The sequence below is a fragment of the Ictalurus punctatus genome, chromosome 7 (genome assembly GCF_001660625.3).
Source record: "Ictalurus punctatus breed USDA103 chromosome 7, Coco_2.0, whole genome shotgun sequence".
Classification (NCBI taxonomy): domain Eukaryota; kingdom Metazoa; phylum Chordata; class Actinopteri; order Siluriformes; family Ictaluridae; genus Ictalurus; species Ictalurus punctatus.
Genome location: NC_030422.2, coordinates 12572067 through 12587375, shown reverse-complemented (window position 1 = coordinate 12587375; position 15309 = coordinate 12572067). Strand labels below are relative to the sequence as shown.

The 15309-nt window shown below is 39.6% G+C and overlaps 2 protein-coding genes across 2 annotated transcripts; both read right to left on the bottom strand.

The window, feature by feature from the left end:
• Positions 1 to 490: 490 nt before the first annotated feature.
• fastkd3 (FAST kinase domains 3) lies at positions 491 to 5885 on the bottom strand. Its single transcript, XM_017471627.3, has 7 exons — positions 5782 to 5885; positions 2717 to 4188; positions 2103 to 2185; positions 1831 to 2005; positions 1375 to 1444; positions 1180 to 1294; positions 491 to 821 (listed from the first exon to the last, which is right to left on the bottom strand). Exons 2-7 carry the CDS (start codon positions 4161 to 4163, stop codon positions 723 to 725), a joined length of 1989 nt encoding a protein of 662 aa, XP_017327116.1. The 5' UTR covers positions 4164 to 4188; positions 5782 to 5885; the 3' UTR covers positions 491 to 722.
• A 2399-nt stretch (positions 5886 to 8284) lies between these two features.
• On the bottom strand, positions 8285 to 12804 carry LOC108267514 (myosin regulatory light chain 12B). Its single transcript, XM_017471628.3, has 4 exons — positions 12659 to 12804; positions 10635 to 10846; positions 9450 to 9611; positions 8285 to 9112 (listed from the first exon to the last, which is right to left on the bottom strand). Exons 2-4 carry the CDS (start codon positions 10822 to 10824, stop codon positions 8940 to 8942), a joined length of 525 nt encoding a protein of 174 aa, XP_017327117.1. The 5' UTR covers positions 10825 to 10846; positions 12659 to 12804; the 3' UTR covers positions 8285 to 8939.
• Between the last annotated feature and the right edge of the window lie 2505 nt (positions 12805 to 15309).

Below are 15309 nucleotides of genomic sequence, written 5' to 3'. Positions count from 1 at the left end.
TAATCATTAAGTTGATTTACTTTAGATCATCATATACATATATACACACACACACACACACACACACACACACACACAATTCTTTGTATTTTGTTTCTAAAGAAAGTACCTCATTGGCTTTGTACAGCAACAATGGGTTGCCAACTACCGACAAATAAATTATTCTATATTTGGCAATGTGGGTACAGGCTTTGATTGCCTTGAGAAGGTGCTGCATTTCATTATCATCTATGCACTACACTTGACTTGGATGACAAACCGATGCATATTTGATCACCTGAAACGGACCGTTTACTCTGTTTAATGGAATTAAACGTTATGGAAGCAAATTGTTCCACATATGTAAATGGGTGTGATATTACAACTGAATGTATATTGCCTTTTATTTGATAAATAACAAAACATTTTAAAAGCATCATAGTCATTTTCCTTTAGTTAAACAATTTATTTAGTACATATCACTCAAGTTTAAAAAAAATACATTGGAGACCATAAACTAGGAGATTTTATTTATTTATTTATTTATTTATTTATTTATTTAAATAAATACAGCAGTACAAGACATTAGCTTCAACATGTAATGCAGTCCCATTTCTTTAATCTTCTGAATATATTTGACGGAGTGAACAGAGGCTGTTGTGTGAATCTAGAATCGGAGTAGTCTGCATATGTTTGAGGGAGTGAGGCTGGTGTGAAGCCTGCTGCATGTGGAAAACTAGTGATCACCAACTGAGTCGGTACGTATGAGGGAAAATCTTCTTGTGCAGGTACTCGACTGTGTTTATCTTGTCCTTCAGATTTTCAAACTCATAATAGGGAATCTACAGAGAAATAATTTTAGACTTTTAGCACAGGTACAGTCTGTGATTAAATACGCTCGATGCAGAAAAGATTCTGCTTTGGTTTTAAAAAATAACCACCATCTTCCCTATCTCATTCTGTTCTATTATGCTAACCAACAAAATAATACAGGGGCTGATCATGGGATTTTACCAGAATATTAAATAAATAAAAATGTAACTATGGAAAAATGAGTGAACAAGCCCAACCATATCCATTTTAAATATTAATACAATCTGGAATAAATGAATAGGGGGAAAGAAAAGAAAAAAGAAAGAAATGCATTGTACCACATTCTAATGCTGTATGCTTAGAACAGGGCAGAGCGATAACACTCACCTGAACAACTTCATATCCCAGAATCTTTAGGTGTCGCTGTTTGATAGCTTCCTTCCCCAGAAGCCGTCTGGCATTAGCAGCAAAACGCTTTGGCCCATCAATACAAACAGCAATTCTGGAGTGTGTATACAGAGATATGCTTATTAACATAGTCCCAAATACTAACGATCATATACTCTTTTAAACACTTATTACCTTCTATATATTTCCTCAACTTGGCTGGCAGGTAAGACATAGCCATCTTCATCCAGTTTTATCTCCACATCTGAAGAAACAGTTATTTGGGACAGTTATAACTGGTTTCTTTGCGTCTGTAATCCAGCACGTTTGGGATCGAGAGAAAATGCTGGTTGTGTAATTTATCTAAGAATGTTAAGTTTAATTCGAGGTTATGTTGAACCACTGATTTTAAAACACTCATAGATGGCATTTTGCACTTTAACATCAGTCATTATTCTATTTCAACTGAATCCAGTGTGCTGGACTACACAGCTAATACAACAGCAATTGTCCTCACTGTACATGTAAGCATATTTATTGTGTCAGATATCATAAGGACTAGAATGAGCTGGTTTAATTACAGTCCAAGTGCATATTCTACCACATGCATTTGTGTTTAAGGTTTTTTTTGTGGTTGTCTGGACACATTACCAAGTGTGTAACAGTATGGTGTAAGGACCCTGGAAGCAAAGTAAGTTCGATCCCCCAGCAAATCCACTAGGCCATTCTTCACCCAATTATAGAGATGAGGGTCCACCGGACTTTCCAGTGTACACCCAGGAGACAGAAATGACTTCACCCGCAGCTTGGGTAAAAACTGTGGACCCTAAACAATCATACAAAAAAAGAAGACCAAGTATTAAAGGCACTTTTTTTTTTACTTGGCATGTTGGTTTAAATGTGCAAGATGCATAAATACACACCCGATAGAATGGACATTCCAGTTTCATAGTCATGTAGAGCTGTGTAAGCTGCGCCAGCACCCCCTGATCCATTACACTGCCCTCTGACAGAAAACAAAACACACCTCACTAGCCAATTTATCAAGTACACATCCTGTATATGTGCTGTATAGGTAAACACTTCACTGTTCTACATTAGTATAAAGTGACCTTGAGTGGAGGCCGGAGTATGGTGGAGGAAAGGGGGTTGTGGTTTGTGTGATGCTAGGAGGCATGATCTGAGCTATAATTGTTTATTTATATACAATTCAAAGTTACTAGCTGTTTGGATCATCGCAGGACCCCTGTTGACCAGATGACAGACTGTGTGAATATAAGGCATAGTGGCAGTGTTGTGGCACTTAGTAGCCACATCATTATACTCCTGTACCTTGTTAGTAGGTATACATCAGTGCTAATTCTCTGTCCACAGCACCACTGCTGGATGGATATTTTTGGTTGGTGGACACAACCCAGCAGAAACATTGTGGTTTTTATCCTGCAAGTGCACCTACATTGTAGTTGTGCTTGATGATCATTTTTTTTTTTTTTTTTTAAATAGGCAAATTGTGTAGGTACAAGAGATTCCCTCTTACCCTGAAGCTGCTGTAGGAAGAATGGACTGAAGACCTTCGAGACAAAGTTGAGTGGAAATCTCTGTAGAAGGGTACAAGCGTGCAGCAACTCGAGCAGCGTTCGAGGCTGGAAGTGCGAAAAACGTGCATTCAAGACAGACTCCACCTTCCGGAAAAGTCGGCCAGACTCCTGAGGTACATATCCCACTACTCCGAGCGCCACTATCTGCCGAGATACCTGTTCCGTGGTGTACTCATCTGCCCTGTACACAAAGCTTTCAGCCACTGCGTCAAAAACCGGAGGAGAAAAGATGCGCCGTCGCCCAAAATATTGCATTACCCTGGTTACTGTCTCAGGATGAGCTGTAAAGGCCATTTTGGGTACATGGCGTTCCAGAGCCTCAATGAGAAAGTGATCGCTGTGTCCATAGTGCATAAGTGCAGACAATACAATCGACAGTTCTGTATCCGCAAAGTTCGGCACGTGACGCACAGCCTGTTTGCACAATGCAATCACCAGTGGGATTGCCTGCGTTTGGTTCAGCATCACAAGAGCTCCTAATGTTTCGCTAACAGTTACGGGGTCCATTCTTGTAGCAAGTCTGAGTGCACGAGTGTTCATTTCATTCAGCAATTCCTGGTAACGTCCACCCTCTCCCAACCCTTCAGCTAGCAGTTTATAGACAGAGGTCAACTCACTTGGATTCCAATGAGCTGGATCTTTGTTCTGGATCTGCCTCATAGCCTGCTCTAGGATGCCACAGTGAGGCCCATCTACTGCGAAAAGTGCTTGCACTAACTCACACAGAGTCTCAATGCTCATGCAGCCCGAGTTTAGTCGTACTTGGCTCTCGGACATCAATCTCATCACTAAGTGACTCTGTGGGTCTAGATAGAGACGTGTACAGCCCAGCAGAGCTCTTACCACCACCTCGTCTTCTAGCTCACCAGCATCTTGCTGTAACCTCAGACACATCTTGTTCAAAGCCGGATCAGACAGCAGCACCTCTGGCTCCCGAAGTCCTCTAGGTCCGTCGCGCTCCAGATCAGCCAGTCGATGGAGAACAGCAACAGCACCTGTACTTGAGAGATGTGGCGTGGAGTGCGCCAGATGCAGCACTTGTTGAGAGGTCATGCAGGAGAAAAGGCGATCTTTAAAGGCATGTTCCTCATCAGAGCTCAGGCCATGCAACAGAGAGGTGAGAGCTCCTCCTGTAGAGGGGTCACGGGGAAGCCGTATGGATCCGGCTACAAGAAAGAGAGGCTCCCGGGACGTGATGCACAGCCGCCTTTTTCCCAGTTTTCCATCTTTCCCGGAGAGAGAATGACGGCAACCCTGAAACAAGGGGAGAATGCCTGGAGCACACACATGTTGTCTGACGCACACATTCAGAGTGGTGGAAGAGAGCAGATGGGGAAGGGCCGCTTGCCTCAGCACATGCAGCCTCCGCACCAGTTTCAGAGCCATGAAAGAGCGTTATGACATCCTTCACCTACAGTGATAAATAAAGCAAAAAAGGAACCAAAGTGGAGAAGCTCAATCAGAACTAGGCATTGCCTTCATTTTCAAGTGCACTGTTTCCCAACCAGGACTTTGTGGACCACTAGATGTTTAAACAATATATTTAAACAATCCCAACTCTCCCCACTACCAACGCTGTTCTGTGTTCATGATCGCTTGATTCAAGTATGCACAAAAAGATAACGCTGAGATGATGCTTGGAGACTGGCTCGGAAAACACTGCCCTACTGTACACTGCGTGCTAGTGCTTTAGTGAATTTAATCCTTTAGGGTGTTTTCACACTTGGTCCATTCCAGTGCTCCAACTGGTCTCGCATTGATGACCGAGCACATTTTTGTCAATATGTGAACAGGACAAATTAACTCAGATTAACTCAGACAACTCTAAAGTGACCCACAAGCTTCTCAGACCTTAAGAGGTGAGCCGATTACAGTTCGTTCGCAATTGGTTTTTGTTGCCCACTTGATTTGTGCATTGTGAAAACAAAGTGGCCTCAGTCTGCTTCACATTTTGCTTTATAGAGCAAGAACAAGTACAGTTGCTGTACATGCACAGCTTTAGTTTTCTGTCACCTAACAGAAAAACAATTCAAACATAGCATTATATATAGTGTATGCATGTACTTCATCTACCCCAACCCCTCACACCAATCAGTACTACAGTCAGTACCTCTATGATATGAAGCATGAGTTGATTTGGATGGTTCAGCATCAAAAATGTGTCTGGTATTTCACTTCAAATCTGCTTTGCCTGTTCTGTTTTTCAGCTGAATTGTAACATTTCTGACAAATGACAGTATCATGTAAAGCCACCATTTTGAATGGCACTATTCAGTGTTACACAGCTATATGGTAAAAGAGTCATGATGTGAACAAGTAGGTCTGAGATCGCCTCCATGCTAAAATGTCCAGAAAGAGAACTGAGTCCACTTTTTATGACCCACAAAAGCACTGAGGTCATTTGCAGCTAGTTCCCCTTCAGGTCCACTTTAACAGGACTGAGTGTGGTTCATTTAAAAAGAACTAGATGTGAAAACACCCTTTAAACTCTCATTCTTACTTTTCTAAATACAACTTTCTGTAGTGCCTGAATAATGCATGTCATGATAAGCCACTGGGGGGAAAGGAGCTGTTTATTATGTTAATGATGGTTTACACCTTACTAGAAATAAAAACTGGGGGAAAGCATATGCTGTTAAATAATATATACGTAATAATCTATGTGGTGATTCTACTTTTGTTGGTTAAAAGTCCCATTACTGTTTTCTCAACACAGGATAGGAGATGGTTTGATATTCTGCAAACTCGCAGGCACCAAAACAGGTTGTTATATTATGTATAAACGAGCCTAGTAAACATTCCCACGGACACATTATAACAATTTCATTTGCCCTTATGCCATTGAACTTACTAGAGGCCAGTGTACGCGGAAGTTGTTGTTCTACCGAGCTTAATGTTATCCAGTTAGCAGTTACAAACGAGACTGACATCTTAGCCGACACCCTAAACACGTCTCCAGATACATTTACATTCATTTCATAACTACAACAAAATAGTACTTTACCAGAGTGATTACCAGCCACTGTAGCCGTGTGACTCGGCGTGCTCTTACTATATTCTGTAAGGTACGCATGTGCAGTATGTTGAATTCTTATTGGTTCAAGTATGCTATGGTGGGCGGAGCTTAAACCAACCTAGAAACGTGCCACTAGGAACGTAAAAAGAAGCACCCTACTCAGGGCGCATCGAGTAAGGACACGACCACGGCAGCTATTCTTATACTCGTTCCTGACTGAAGTGATGAGAAACATTTACTTTAAAGTTCTCTTCTAACTACGGAAACCCTAAGCGGCCATGCATTTTTTTCTGTTGTTTTCTCGTGATCTAGACATCATTTTTCTGTGTACTTGGTTACGTAATTAGCAGAGATATGACAAGAAAACAGCTTTTGTTCAAAGATATTCAAGTGTGCTTCAGCTGTGTGTTTAAACTGGCCCGGAAGGGCGAAGTGTGGAGGAAGTATGGCATTTATGATTACAGCCATATTCCACTGATTCTTGAGTTACAGGAATTATTTACCTGCATTGTTAACAGGTGAAATTGGACCTCTTTTGAATTGCTACCTCAGGGTTAGGATTTTGGCACCGTCTATCATTCATTCATGTTCAGTAACCTCTTTGTCCTGGTCAGGGTCATGGTGGATCTGTGGCCTATCCCAGAAACACTGGGTGTGAGGCAGGAATAAACCCTAAATGGGACACCAGTCCATTGCAGGGTGCATGCATGGGTGCGCGTGCCCACACACACACACACACACACACACACACTCATTGCTCTGCATACATCACTCATGATATTTATATATTATGTGGCCAAAAGTTATCTATCGTTATATTAGTTAGATATCGCACCCATATATGAGCCTTCCCAAAAATATAATAATAATAATAAAAATAAATCTGGGTACATGGTGGCTTAGTGGTTAGCACGTTTGCCTCACACCTCCAGGGTTGGGGGTTTTGATTTGTGTGTGGAGTTTGCATGTTCTCCCCGTGCTGCAGGGGTTTCCTTCCCCAGTCCAAAGCCATGCATGGTAGACTGATTGGCATGTCCAAAGTGTCCATAGTGTATGAATGGGTGTTTGGTTGTGCCCTGCGATGGATTGACACCCCGTCCATGGTGTACCCCGCCTTGTGCCCCATACTCCCTGGGATAGGCTCCAGGTTCCCCGTGACCCTGTAGGATAAGCGATATAGAAGATGGGTGTATGGAATAATAAATCTTTATGGCCATAGCATATTTCATACAAAAGGCAGTCCAAAGTGCTTTACAAAAACAACAATTATATTTACAGTTTATATTAATCCATCCAAACATTTTCCACACCGCTTATCCTACACAGGGTCACAGAGAACCTGGAACCTATCCTAGGGAACTTGGAACACAAGGCAGGGGAGCCAATACATTGCAGGGCACTATCGCACACACATTCACACACTATGGAAAATTGAGTGGAAGAGTGGAAAATGATTGAGGGCACAGAGCCCTGACCTCAACACAATTTGGATGAATTGGAATGTCGACTACATGCCAGGACTCCTCTCCTGACATCAATACCTGAGTTCACTAATGCGCGTGCGGTTTAATGGGCAAATCCCCACAACCACACTCCATAATCTATGGGAAAGCCTTCCCAGAAGAGTGGTGCTTATTATAACAGTGACAGGGAGACTAAATCTGGAATGAGATGTTAAAAAAGCTCATATTGGTGTGATGGTCAGGTGTTCCCAAATATTGGCCATACAGTGTTTTAAAAAACATACACTCTCTACCCTGTACCCTATTGTATAGATAGTTTATGTTGTGTCAGTAATTGTATACTCATTACCATAGATAATTAAATATTTCCTACATACAAGACTTATAATATTGATTAAAGATCATTCTAATTGTGCTTCATTAATAATGTTTGATGTTACAGCTGCGTTTAGGATTTGGAGGTGGCATATTTTTGGTATTGGTTCTTTTTGACTGTACATTGAGCACTTTTGGGCCACAGATTTGGTAACCCTGTTTCTAAACAATTTTTATGCAGTCTAGTACTTAAAACATTTTTGTACTTTAAAAAAAGATTTATTTTACACACAGTAATCAACACAGTTATTACTCCTTTATTTTTGAAAGGATATACATGCTTCATGTCAATGGGTCTAATTCAAATTAATTTCACCAGATTGGTAAACCACCATATTTAAAAACCTAGAACTGCATAGGCACTGTAATTTCTGTGGCTGAGCTCAGGCAAGCTAGGACATGCTGACTGGTATGAAGAAAACAAAGCCACCCCCCAAAAAAGCAGCACCCATACCCATGTATAATCTTACTGCACATGGAGGGTTACCGGAACACACAACTACACAATCTGAAATTGAAATGGCCACAGTTTTAGGCTAGTGCAGTTTAGGTATGTTCCACTGACGCCAAAAAGGGGTTTCAAAACTTCACGCAGCTATATTCACACACTTCCTCAACAAAAGAAATGATGTTAAATGAATAAAGACAGCAGATTCTACAATTTAAGTAATTTATTGAAAAAGTTCATATTTATTATAAAAATTCAGCTAGATCGGGACATAACGTCAAACGTGGTTGTAGACCCCACCACCACTTCACATTTTACCACGTTTAAAGCACTGAGACGCTGGACCTCCAAGAGATCCAAGACTGGTTATGTGCAGTTCTGCTGCATCTACATTAAATGTCTGTTGAATTTACTAGAAGGTACACTTTAGTGGGATAGACATTTAGAAAAAGGCCTAAAATAAAAAGTGAAAGATCATAATTAATAATGCATATACAAAACCCAGCTAATTACATGTATGCTTTCAAAAGAGGCTGAAGTAACCCACTGTTAAACCAACCACAACAAATGACTCCCTCCACTCCTAAACAACCGTGCTGTGTCCAATACAAAACACCTCAACAAAAGGGTGATTTAAAAAATAATTATTATCCTAACATTTTCAGTGATTTGGTCTTAATCTAGATACATTTTCCCCTTAAAGTTTACCTTTAAATAAATCACACACAAACAGAGCAGCCTTGCAGATTTTTGAGGTTGGCATTTATCTCAGAATATTTCCAGAAACATTACGTACAGCTCCTTTAGCTCAGAAAGAAGATTAGAAAGGAAGGATTGATGATGTATGGAGGTTTCTGTGTTTAGTCATCCTTGTCTTTGGCTCCGTGTTTGAGGATACGTGTGAACTCCACATAGTTAAAGTTGTTCTTCTTGTCAATTGGGGCCTCCCTGAAGAGCTCATCAACCTCCTCGTCTGTGAAGCGGTCACCCATCGTGGTCAGAAGTTCCCGCAGGTAGTCTTCCTGGATAAAGCCTGGAGTAGACATGAGAGGAATGGTAGAGAGAGAAGATGAATCTAAATCCTCAAGGTTTCTCAGTCCAATCATAGTTGTAACCAATTAGGCTTAGTGCTTAATAAATGTAATAAATTTATGTAATAAATTTAGCCCTTGCTAAAATTCCAAGATATTAAATCTACTTCACCAAAAAAAAAAAAAAAAAAAAAACAACTTTCAGAGCACTTAATTTTTCTTTATTATGGTTTATTAACACTAATCTAGTTTGCAGGGTCTATATAGCAACCATATTTTATTCATTATGATTGAACTAAATTAGTGGTTCATAAGATTTGGTAGACTAATGGCGCTTACCAGTTCCTTCCTCATCGAAGCAGGCAAAGGCGTTGCGGATGACGTCTTCTGGGTCAGTGCCATTCAGTTTCTCTCCAAACATGGTGAGGAACATTGTGAAGTTAATGGGCCCAGGAGCTTCAGTCATCATTGTCTCCAAATATGCATCAGTTGGGTTCTTACCTGAAGATTAGATGAAGTAGTAAATCTGAGTGAGGTGTGAAACAGCATTAAAAACTTGAGTATAACAACAATACAGACCAATCACACTACCTGCTTACACAGATTTAAACAAATAGATGTAAAAATATTGGAAGAAAACTTCAATTTCAAACTCTGAAAATCACATCGAAATATGAAACTATATACAGTGGTAACACATTCATTTTGCAGCCAATAGAGACATTTGCACAGTGGTTGATCACAGATAAATGACACTCCATGCTTCTCCCACATGGTGCCATGCGAACCATACCTGGCATAAACTGAAAATTGTTCCAGAGTGGTAGGGGTGTGGTGTCTGCATTTGTTTTGGTGTTCAATTAATCCAGGCTCAAGTCTTAACAGAACAAAATTAAATTTTTTCATATATATATATATATATATATATATATATATATATATATATAAAAATAATCACACACAGTTTTCAGAATTTAATCTCATGTGTTTGGCTTTTTAAAATACCCACGTTTTACAGGACACACTGCATCTAGAAGTTACGTTGGGGGGTTTTTCTGTAACATCTTTATTGTTACAGATAGGGTGACAGTGGTTAACTTTTCCAGATACTATGCTGCTATACAAACACACAGTCATCAGGTAATCAGCTAGCCAAAGTGACAGAGCACAAAAGGGTACACCCTCTTCACAGATGGCCATAACTTCAGACCTACTCCACCTATTCCTGTTAAAGTCAGCCTAAAGGCAAGAGTTAACAAGAGCCACGTTACATCATCGGGTATGAAATCAAAAATCCTAAACAGCTACTGGCAACCACAACACAATTCCCAGAAATAATTTAGCTAGTTAATCATGCAAACATAAGACCTAAACTTGGAATGCGCCAGTACTGATACATTTGACGAGAGCTCTTGTGCAAAATGCAAAGAGAGAAAATAAATGATACCCACAAGAACATAACTTTGTTATATGTAGATTTTATACAAACAATTTGCATGTTATTGTCAGCGAGGTGAAAATTACCCAGAGATGCCAGCATGTCATGCAGATCTTCCTTGTCCACAAAGCCGTCACGGTTCTGATCGATCATGTTGAAGGCTTCCTTGAACTCCTGGATCTGTGACTGATCGAACATGGCAAAGACATTGGAGGTCGCACGCTGAGGGCGCTTCCTGGCTCCCGTCTTTGCCTTCACACGACTTTTGCTGGACATGTTGCCTCTGGTGTGATTTTACCTAATATATAAAAAAAAAAATTAAAGCAATTCAATAACAGTTTCCCCTCATAGAAGTCTAGAGGGGGCAAAAATTAACTGATTTTTTTTGGAAGGGTTGCAAATTTAGCAGCTCCTTTGTTTTTTTTACTTGTTAGTCAGAATCTGTCCTGTATAAAGCTGTGCAACCCATCACTAACCAGTCACAGAAATGAACACAAAGTCAAACAAACTTCGCAACATTCAGAGCTTGAAATTTTTGAAGATTACCACAGATTTTCAGATGATTTGGACTATGACGTGTCAGCGTTACATGCGTCAAAACATGAGCACAGCTAAAATGTCTCATTTACCAAATGTCATTCCTACAATTGCAATTTCACCAAATTAAAGTAGTTTTCTGCAAAATAAATATAATAAATACTCTGCATAAATAAATAAATTCTGCAAGTTGCATCACATATTTATAAAAAACAAAAACAAAAAACAGCAAAAGCAAGCATTTTTGGCCTCTACAATCAAGTCAGCAAAATCCTGATTCTGACTGATTAAGGGAGAGAGAGATCTGTCCAGTCTTGCCTGGCAAAGTAAGAGAAATCTAATAAAACAATGGTGAAGCCCAAGCAGCTCTTCAAAAGGAAATACACAAGGTGGATAATAACTAGAGCCAAAGGTTTGTTTTCCACAGAGAAACCAAGTGTGTTTTAGGAAATCCTGAAAAAAAAAAATTTAAGTTACATACAATGATCATAACAGGAAAGCCCATTTCCTTCTTACACGTAATACATCTTTACATTAATTAAGCATAAGAAACCCTACGTCACAGCACCTCCAGGACATTGTGAGGATGAGGTGATGATTAACACAAACCATTTTAACTGAACCAGCTGCCACACTCATAAGGAAGAAATTTGCTTGTTAGATTCCTGTTGATTTAAACCACAGGATTTTCTCAACACGCTGGAATTCACTCAGTCATGCCAAATAGTTGCTCATCTACGAAAGCACAAGGCGACCGATGAAGCAAAATCTCAGCATCAGGAACATGGGAAAGATTTCAGAGAAGGAGAGTTACTGTAGATGTAAAAGTATTATTAAAACCGGCCTATATTTTCTCCCCTGAGTCTGCTATACATAGACACACCACAAGTCCACCCAGTTAACACCGAGTCAAGATGACCCAGTTTACCAAGGCTAAAAATTAGTTATTCTCCTCTACTTTATGACAGATGCTCATTAAAACAAAACTATAATGTTTAAACAGACTCAATCATATTTTTAATTATTTTTTCATTCTTAAACATGGTTTGGATTTTTAAGGTATCTGCCTATAGCAGAATAAATTTTATATGTGCATGGTGCACAATTATTTATTTAATGTATGACGCTTTTTATGTCTATTGTGCATGTTAGTCTACGTGACCTCGTAAAAATAAAGTGTTTGAATTATATAGCTTAGGTGAAATAAAACATGAACATGATTATACTGCGTCCAGTGCGACACAACAGAACACAAGGGTTAAGGATTAAATTAATGCACTGTATATTGAAGCGGCGAAAAAAAACCCAATCAGTCGCTTAACCAAGTTACTCATGCGAGACAAAATAAATATATTTTGAAAGATTTTACGTTTTTCCTCACACTCTACCTGTGTAATGTGATTAGCAAACCTTGCTAGCTAGCGCTAGCGTTATATCCGACTTCAAGAAAATTACTGAATTTGGCGAATACCGCAGAAATAGCTCGTTTCAGACACACCTTGACAAAACGTGCAACACATAATCAATTTAGACAAATAACAACAACAATAAAAAAATTAAACAAAACTCATACCTGAAACCCAACAAACTGACGGCCTGCTCAACCACCGCCCAAACTTCCTGATAATCAGAAGGGCTGCTTCCGGACAGGATACCAAGAGCGGTTCAACGAGGGTTACAGGGGTGTACAATACAACACGGGCTTAAAAAATAACACATAAAAACACGAAATACGCTTTAATCAAAACGTACAACAAGTATGATACTGATTTTATTTGCATTTATAAATATTCTCATCATTTCCACTGATGCTAGGAAAAATGATCTAAATGCTCACAGTACGAACACCCCTGTATGCTGTGACTTAGTTCATCCAAGCTCGTCCAAAGTCTGGTCTACGTAGACTCTTCAAAATGTCCATATAAGGTGCTGTGACACAAAAGTCAGGAACAACACAATGAGCGTTTAGAAAAACAGCTGTTTCTGTCTGGCATCTTTTTTTCATGACTCTAAATCACCCCTTGCCTATTTTAACATTTATTTCAGTTACAAAAATTCCACAGAAATATTATTCAGGGTAAAAAAAAAAAAAAGAAAAGAAATCTATCGGTTTGAAAATGTTATTAGTGCTTCCTTAACATTTCCATACAAAATGTCCTTGTTAGGACTATGGCTGGCAAAAAAAAGCCAAACTGAGGCTAATAAGGTAGTAGAGTGAAGAAATGTAAAACACAACACAACTTGTTGTAACAAGCATTTTCAAAACTCTTCCCACAGTAATCTGAACAGCAGCACTCCATGTAAAACAAACTGAATGCTTTTTCAGTGCTACAATACATATGATTTCTTACTCGTGCTCAACTACTAGCAAAACCCTATGGTTTACAGCCCAACTTTCAAACGTTTACATACACTACAGTATATATAAAATACTCCTCTCGTTTTAAAAGCACAGATGATCCAGTATAGCACTTCGATCCGTAACAAACACTATACTGTTTTATATTTAACATGTAATACAGACAAAAAGAAAAGCTTCACTGTAGATGCTTTGAGCTACAGAAGTGCCGTCATGTATTCAGCAGTGGATTGTTGTAACACAAATCCCAAACCAGTTCATAGACTATTTAGTTAGTCATTTCATTCCTTATCCCTCATCGTACTGACTGGGGTACTTGAAGACCCATGAGGTGTACTTTGTTCTATCATTCCAATTTTTCATGACTTTGTTAATCAATTTGTTCCTAATGACTTCATATCATTGTTTTCAGTTTCTGTTTTAATTAGTGCTTTTTAAAAATACCAAGGCATTAGGGTCCGGGACCCCAGTCAAAAACCTATGCAGTTTTAATAAATGGAACTATTTATTGAGTTCATGTTTCCCATAGGTCATAATTTAATTATCAGAGGGGTAGGGGCTCTCTGTCAGTCATTTTGAAGGAGGCAGACACAGATGCAGCATGTTCTTCATCATCTGGAGCGGGAACTTACCAGATTGGAAATTTTCAGAACGTGGCCGACATCGCTGGATCTACCTGAGACAGCTGGGGAATGCCTTGTTCATGCCACACATGAATAGGAGAACTGATACTGCCATGCTCCAAGCCCCGAGCCGAACAGCAATGACCATCATGGGAGTCAGGAAAACTCCACCTGCTGCTGTGGACGTTCAATGATCGGCTGGAAAATCTACTCGAGAAAGGTGTAGCCTTTGCTCCTGAAACATAGACAGGAAAGTAGCAAATGTTTGCTGCTCTTCTTACATGCCAGGATGCCCTGAGCAAAGCATGAGCCAAATCACATGCCAAAACTGCATGTGGTGTTCATAGTTCAATGTGAATACAATTCATTTTACATTATGTACAAACTGATAAATCTCAATTCAAATTACATTTATTCAACCTTTATTTTGTGTGCATTTTAGCTGACACCTAGATGAACACTTTACAGTTGGTTTTGTGACTGTACATCATTCCCTTCACATGCTATTGAGCTTTAAATTATGGTATATTTTGTGATGAGCCCATTTTGTAGTGAAATTCATGTCAAATTTTACATATGATTTCATGGTTTATTTGAATAAATTTAAAAAATCTAAAAGGTGTGTGTCATACCTAACACCTAGTCAAACATTTTACAGCTGGTTTTGTGACTGTAAGTCATTCCCTTCAAATGCTATTGAAGTTAGAAACTAGTATACCAATGTTGTATGTAAGTTTAGAGACAGTCCCTTAATTTCCACATATCTGCAAATATCGAACCTCCAACGTCAAGCCAGAGCTGACTGCTAAAGTGCTCCCTGGCACAGTGTTTGACATACTGAAGAATTCAGTGAATTGGCGTATTCTAATATGCCTATGGCTGACTTATATAACACCCTTCCTAGGGCAGAGGAGTGTCCTATGGACTACTGAATTCAGCTTAATAAGGCTATTGATGTAGCTGATGAATGTGTAGGCGTAACAAGTTTGTTGAGGACCCTGCAGCTGAAGCTGTTATGATGTTTATCTCACACTGTCCAGATCCAGGTCTTTCTATGTCTTTTCAGTTCAAGCCTGCTGAACAGTGGAGTGCCGCTGAAGTTCAAGAGCGGCCGGATAAACATCAAAGGGACCAGAAAAGTGCTTCTGCTAGAGCGCCACACTCGTTGTCTATGCCTGCTTGCCATCAGAACACTGTTACGGTCTGTAATGATCCCTTACCCAATTCTCTGAAACAACCAGA